Here is a 6,611-nt window from a genome sequence, read left to right on the forward strand (position 1 = left end):
AGATCTCAGAGAATTCGATTTGTCAAAAGACATCGTCATTTTTAATATGGCTTGTTTTTTGTTATTTCAGCAAGATTATCCAAGTATATAATTAGAAAAATAATTACATTACATTATTTGAAACATAGTATCGAACAAGAAATTAAAAACTCATTTTTATATTAAACTAGCTGTTGCCCGCGACTTCGTCCGCGTGGACTTCAGTTTATAGCGCGCGATGTCAACAAAATTGGTGGCCAAATTTTAAAGCTTATTTAGCCCCCCAATTACACAACTTTACCCATAAACTATTTATCATTGACAGGTTTAAGGTTACGTCACTGTATATGACTTATTAAATAACGTAAAAAAGTAATGACAATAAAAAAAAATCGAAAGTCGAATGTAAGATGATACCACCTCTTATAGAAAGATTATAGAAAGATTAGACTATCTGTATACAAAATTTCATTACAATCGGTTTGGTAGTTTTGGCGTGAAAGCGAGACAGACAGACAGACAGAGATACTTTCGCATTTATAATATTAGTATAGATAACTGGCAACACCTATTTCTATGACCGTATTGGATCCAATCTCTCAGCAAATGTCAAAAATCTATGATCAAGGAAGAAATGAATCATATGTCTATATTACATTAACCAATTTCAATGACTCAATTTCTCACAGAAAGCCGGCGTTAAACAGCGCTTGCGCTGTGTTTCGCCGAGGGAGTGAGTTTACCGGAGGCCCAATCCCCTACCCTGTTCCCTTACCTATCCTCCCCTATTCCCTTCCCTTCCCTTCCTTACCCTCCCCTATTACCCTTTTCCCTCTTTAAAAAGGCCGGCAACGCACTTGCAGCTCTTCTGATGCTGCGAGTATCCATGGGCGACGGAAGTTGCTTTCCATCAGGTGACCTGTTTGCTCGTTTGCCCCTTAATTTCATTAAAAAAAAAAAGCAATTTGTGTTCAATATTGCTTTCAATTTCATTCTTTTAATAGCAAATCAATCTAAAAAAAAAGGGATGACACTACGATATCGATATTGCCACTTTTTAGGGTTCCGCACCAAATGCCAAAAAAGCGGAACCCTTATAGATTCGACATGTCTGTCTATCTGCCTGTCCGTCCGTATGTCACAGCCACTTTTCTCCGAAACTATAAGAGCTATACTATTGAAACTTGGTAAGTAGATGTAGTCTGTGAACCACTTTAAGAGCTCACCTGACTCTAAAAATCAAACATCGTCCTTCTCTCTTCACACTCACGCCCGTCTTTCATATGCCAGGTGAAAAAGGACGGCGCGAAATCATCGCCGAGTTAGTTTTACTTGAATAAAAAATGAACTATAATGATTATGAAAAAAGTGTTTTGAGCAAATTTAGGTTTTATCAATACCTTTTTAGATATTAAAAAATATTAAAGAAAAGACAGCAAACTTCGAAGATCCAAGCAAAAATGTGTCTAAAACAAGGTTTTTTGTAAAAAAGAAACTATCGAGAATATTTTGAGTAATCGTGTTTTCGTCTTGAGCATTTAATCTTCATGAACTGAAGTTACTTGTGTCAAAAAATCAGTTTTCTAGACCTTACAGATTTTGAGATCTAGGTTAAAGTATATAGTAGTAGTAGTAGTAGTCAAGTTAGGGTCATATGGGCTCTAAAGATTCTGATACAAAAATGGAAAAAATATTAAACATTTTAGGGGTCCCCATAGATACAACTGAAACAAAAAAAAAAAAACATCTATCTTAAGCGTGTGGGGTAGGTAGGTAGGATAGGTCTTCAAAAATCATATTGAGGTTCCTATAATGCCTGACAGACGTACGAACTTAAAGTACGCGGGTTTTAAATTCGCGAACTTACTCAGCTCGCATCGGTGATAGACGTACGAACTTTAAACTGGGTTTTAAGTCCGCGAACTTACTCGGCTTGCGTCGGTGCTAAACGCACGGATCGCGATTAAACTCGGCTCGCCGTCGGTGACACACGAGTACACTGGGTTACCATGTCGTTGACGGAAGAAGCTTTGTGTTATTTAGGAATAATATCATACTACGTTATAAAAACGAATAAGAAAAAACTAAATCGAAAAGTTTAATTGTATATTATACGTACGTACATATTTTTCACACAGATGAAAACCAATTTGTACGAGCTACGAATAAAATTCCAAGACGGCGAACTTACGTGGCAATCTTTAAGTACGCGAACTTTAGGTGACACACAGGCGAGTAAAGTCGTCGAGCCATAAGTCCACGTACTTACTCGCGTGTCTGTCACCCCCTTAATATAATTTTTTTCTAACCTGAATAGTTTGCGAGAGAGACTCTTCCAAAGTGATAAAATGTGTGTCCCCCCCTCTAACTCCTAAAGTAGGGGCATGAAAAGTCTAAAAAATATATATGATGTACATTAAAAAACTACCAACGAAAATTTGTTCGAACGAGATCTAGCCAGTAGTCTTTTTATACGTCATAAATGGTAAATTTGACTTTCATTAAATCAACTGATATATGAAAATAAATCAAAAACCTTTTAATTTCATAAAAATAAACCTTATTGCTGCTGCGGAACCCTTCACGGGCGAGTCCAACTCGCACTATAACGCACTTATTTTTTTTTTTTGCCTAGTGGAGACTGCGGAGTTCTCAATAAAAAAAAAACCTAACCTCAAAATTTCAACGAACGTTGTCAATTGTCATAAATCATAAAATCATATTAGTTCTAGTAAATTTATGTGTGTTAGTATTAGTTTCAATTTCAAAAGCATGGGCTTTTGTTTTTGTACAATAAAATTTTAATGTACGTTTTTATTTAATTATTTACATGTATTGCCACATATAACTGATAAAGAAGTAATCAAAACGTGACATGTCGCTACCGCTCCCTAACAAGCCGCCAGGAAAAAGTTGGAGAGAAATAAATCAAGAAAAGAAAGCATTAAAGCGTCAACGTAATGAAGAGAAGATTGTGAAACGAGAAAAAAGGATTGCTCTAGAAAAAGAACTAGAAGAAAAAAATAAAGAGGAAGTCGCTAAAGAAACAAAAAACTCACAAATATCTACAATAAGCATAGCAGTCCCTGGTTCAATTTTGGAGAATGCTCAGTCTCCGGAGCTACGTACTTACTTAGCTGGACAAATAGCTCGGGCGGCTTGTGTGTTTTGTGTCGACGAAATTATCGTTTACGACGATATGGGAGAGAAATTAAATACAAAAAAATCTAAGTTAGAGAGCATGGACGGTATCACCGTTGCAAGAAAGAGTTGCGTACAGTTGGCTCGCATTTTGCAATATTTAGAATGTCCGCAGTACCTACGCAAACATTTCTTCCCCCTTCACAAAGATTTGGAATTTGCAGGACTGCTCAACCCTCTGGATGCACCTCATCACTTGCGTACATCCAATGATTTCAAGTTTAGGTAGTATGTGGTACTGATTTGATTGGTAATAGCTACTGTGGTCTGTGACTTATTTATTCCCTTTTAAATGTTCAATATTATTGTAACTTTATTCTTCTATGCAGGGAAGGAATCACCATGAATAAAAAAGTAAAGCCCGGCAAGGGATCGCAGGTCAATGTTGGATTGTTAAAAGATGTATCTACTGATAAACTACTGAATCCTGGAATTCGAGTTACAGTGAGAATGTTGCCCGTAGTGGAGGGAAGCAAAAAGCTTAAGGGACAAATTGTCAGTTTACAAACACCAAGGGCTGAAACTGGAGTATATTGGGGATACACTGTGAGAATTGCAAATACACTTGGCCAAGTATTCACACAGTGTCCTTACAAAGAGGGGTTAGTAAAAATATTATAGAGTTGTGGTGCTCAGTTACATATTATGCTTATATTATCAGAATTACAGTAAAGTTATGTTACAATCTAGTTTATGAGTCTAATCTAACTTTTAATTTGTGCATAAATGTTGATATTTAATTTTCAGTTATGATATGACAATTGGAACATCTGACAGAGGTACATCTATTGATGAAATATCTGAAAAGGATATAAAATATAATCATGCACTAATAGTCTTTGGTGGCTTGCATGGAATTGAAACAGCTTTGGAAACTGATGAACTGTTGCAAGTTGATGAGGCGAGCTTGCTATTTAATCACTACATCAATGTGCTACCGAGTCAAGGATCAAGAACTATTCGCACAGAGGAAGCAATACTCATAGCACTTTCGGGATTGAGGACAAAAATGAAAGCTAATAATGAACCTATGGCTTTTAAAGAGAGTGGAATAGCTCTCAGTTCATCATTCTCATATGAGAATAAAAAAAATGACATAACAAACAGCAGTGCTGGTAATATAGACCTAAGTAAATTTGATTGAAAAGTGTAGTTTTATTTAACAAACCTTTATATATACCAAACCTATAAAAATATTTTGTGTATCTACAACTTGGTCCCATAAGATATCTTCCTAGATATTTAACATGTTAGATTTATTGTGAATATTTTTCTATTGCATTTTGCACAGAGCTTCTTAGCAATTTGATTGTTGCAGCTTGATCTTGTGCCCCAATAACAGCTGTGCCTGATACTATCATATTGGCTCCAGCCTGAAAACAACATCCTATTTACTAACTATTTAACTGTTTATATTATATTCTGATTCAATTGTTACTTACACTATTATCAATGTTGCAGTTTACAGTAAGCTATACTTATATTTTAGTTTGTATGACACTAAAATAACTGAAAAAGAAAGTACCAAAATAGTTGTTAACTTACATTAGCACAACAGTCTATTGTAGAAGGCCCCACTCCACCATCTACCTCTATATTCAGCAAAGGGTATTGTTCTCTTAAGTATTTAACCTTTGTCATTTGATTTTCCATAAATTTTTGCCCTCCAAATCCTGGTTCTACTGTCATAATAAGCACCATGTCAGACATAGATATGTACTTCTCAACATCTGCTACTGGCGTTCCTGGTTTAATGGCTAATCCAACCTGAAAGAGATTGCATTTAATAGTTTATTTATTTTTAAATCAAAAGCTTATAACTCGATAAAGAATTCTATAAGGACCTACCTTCATACCATTCTCTTTAATTTTTCGACATACAGCTTCTACGTTGTTTACAGGTTCGATGTGAAAAGTATACTGATTAACACCTGCATCAGCCATTGGTGCGATCCACTGAAATGAAAGTCGAATTTATAAAAGCCAAGCTTCGACGAAAGAATCAGGTTTAAGAATAACTCAAAGAATAAATAGTAAATACCTGGTCAGGATTTGAAACCATCATGTGAGTTTCGAAGAAAGCTTCCTTAATTTTCCCTCGTAAGCATTTAACAACTGGGTGTCCGAAAGTCAAATTGGGGACAAAATGTCCATCCATGACGTCCAAGTGTAAATAATCAGCTCCATTATCAAGAAGTTTTTGAGATTCTGCGTAAAGTTTCGACAAGTCGGCATTTAAAATGCTCGGTCCGATAAGTGCAGACAAACGACTCATTTTTTGCATTAAACTTTAAAGTATTCACTTCAAAATATATTTCATAAACAATTGACTGTAATGTACAATGTTTCTTCGACACTATGCAGCAATGATAGATACTTAACCTACGTGACCTTTCGGAAATCTTTATCAATAATTAGGAAAGCAAAACAAAACAATAGGATCACGCACAGATTACTAGTATATATTTGTAGGATCACGGCTTGTAAAATGTTTTTTGAGGAATGAGGTTATAAAATCCGTCAACGTCAATGTCAAAATCAGCTGCTGTACTTTGACGTATATTTTTTTTTACATTAGAAGTAGCCGTGTTCGTTTCATTCTCGCAGTTTGGCAGCTGACTGTCAACTTCATAATTGAGTGTCATGTTTAATAAAATCCATAGATAAAGTATTATACATAGACATAATATAATGCTAAGTATATATTATGTCTATGGTATTATAGTAGTACCTACCTCAATGAAAAAATCCTACCAATTTCTGTCAGAACTGTTTAGTAATAGTAATACTGCCATAGATAAAGGATTTTTTACTTCGGGCAACATTAATGTTAAGAATAATAGGATAGAAATCTAAACACTAAAATACAATCTAAAATATACAGAATATATATTATATATACAAACTTTAAATATAAAACTATAAAAAGAAAAACTTGCCCAAGTCGTCCCCATCTGGCAGAGTGCCCAGCAAGCTGACAGCATTGCCACGTTGGATGGCAATTGCTATCCGCTGTGCCTTCAACAAGCTTCTTAGATATTCCTCTAAAAAGCTTATGTGCCCCCGGACCCCATGCGCCTAGAGTTTCCACCCCAAACGGTTCAAATATAAGATCTCCGCTGAGGTTCTCATATTTGCGCCGCTTGAGGTTCTCTGCTTGGTTTGCGGCTGCGCCCGCACAGCTCGAGGTGCTCTGAATATGGGACGAGGCGAGTGTGTCGACACAAGTAGCGTCCCACACAAGGGCCCGACCCACATTCCAGGGCACCAGGGTCATTCCATCGGGTCTCTTGCCATCGTCGCGCGCCAAACCGGAGGGCTCAGTATCGCTGGCACGCCGGCAGTGACAAGAGCCCGACGAATGAGGTCATTCAGGTTGTGATGCCGCGAAAAGCGTCCGGCACTTCGCGAGCAGCACAACCCGTGGTGAC

At 36.6% G+C, this 6,611-nt stretch overlaps 2 protein-coding genes across 2 annotated transcripts; one reads left to right on the forward strand and one right to left on the reverse strand.

The window, feature by feature from the left end:
* Window positions 1-2,708: 2,708 nt before the first annotated feature.
* LOC121727164 (putative methyltransferase C9orf114) lies at window positions 2,709-4,324 on the forward strand. Its single transcript, XM_042114841.1, has 3 exons — window positions 2,709-3,405; window positions 3,510-3,782; window positions 3,928-4,324. The coding sequence occupies exons 1-3, from the start codon at window positions 2,855-2,857 to the stop codon at window positions 4,322-4,324; spliced, it is 1,221 nt and encodes a 406-aa protein (XP_041970775.1). The 5' UTR covers window positions 2,709-2,854.
* Window positions 4,325-4,333: 9 nt separating this feature from the next.
* LOC121727166 (ribulose-phosphate 3-epimerase) lies at window positions 4,334-5,620 on the reverse strand. The gene is made up of 4 exons (XM_042114842.1): window positions 5,222-5,620; window positions 5,029-5,136; window positions 4,726-4,947; window positions 4,334-4,553 (listed from the first exon to the last, which is right to left on the reverse strand). The coding sequence occupies exons 1-4, from the start codon at window positions 5,462-5,464 to the stop codon at window positions 4,437-4,439; spliced, it is 690 nt and encodes a 229-aa protein (XP_041970776.1). The 5' UTR covers window positions 5,465-5,620; the 3' UTR covers window positions 4,334-4,436.
* Between the last annotated feature and the right edge of the window lie 991 nt (window positions 5,621-6,611).

This window comes from Aricia agestis, chromosome 5, assembly GCF_905147365.1.
Source record: "Aricia agestis chromosome 5, ilAriAges1.1, whole genome shotgun sequence".
NCBI classification, from domain to species: domain Eukaryota; kingdom Metazoa; phylum Arthropoda; class Insecta; order Lepidoptera; family Lycaenidae; genus Aricia; species Aricia agestis.

Coding starts and splice junctions, on each gene's coding strand:
- LOC121727166 (XM_042114842.1), bottom strand. CDS start 5,464: ATGCAAAAAATGAGTCGTTTGTCTGCACTTATCGGACCGAGCATTTTA. Junction 5,137..5,221: donor TGGTTTCAAATCCTGACCAG/GTATTTACTATT, acceptor CTTTCATTTCAG/TGGATCGCACCAATGGCTGA. Junction 4,554..4,725: donor CAATAGACTGTTGTGCTAAT/GTAAGTTAACAA, acceptor TGTTGTTTTCAG/GCTGGAGCCAATATGATAGT.
- LOC121727164 (XM_042114841.1), top strand. CDS start 2,855: ATGTCGCTACCGCTCCCTAACAAGCCGCCAGGAAAAAGTTGGAGAGAA. Junction 3,406..3,509: donor TCCAATGATTTCAAGTTTAG/GTAGTATGTGGT, acceptor TCTTCTATGCAG/GGAAGGAATCACCATGAATA. Junction 3,783..3,927: donor CAGTGTCCTTACAAAGAGGG/GTTAGTAAAAAT, acceptor TTTAATTTTCAG/TTATGATATGACAATTGGAA.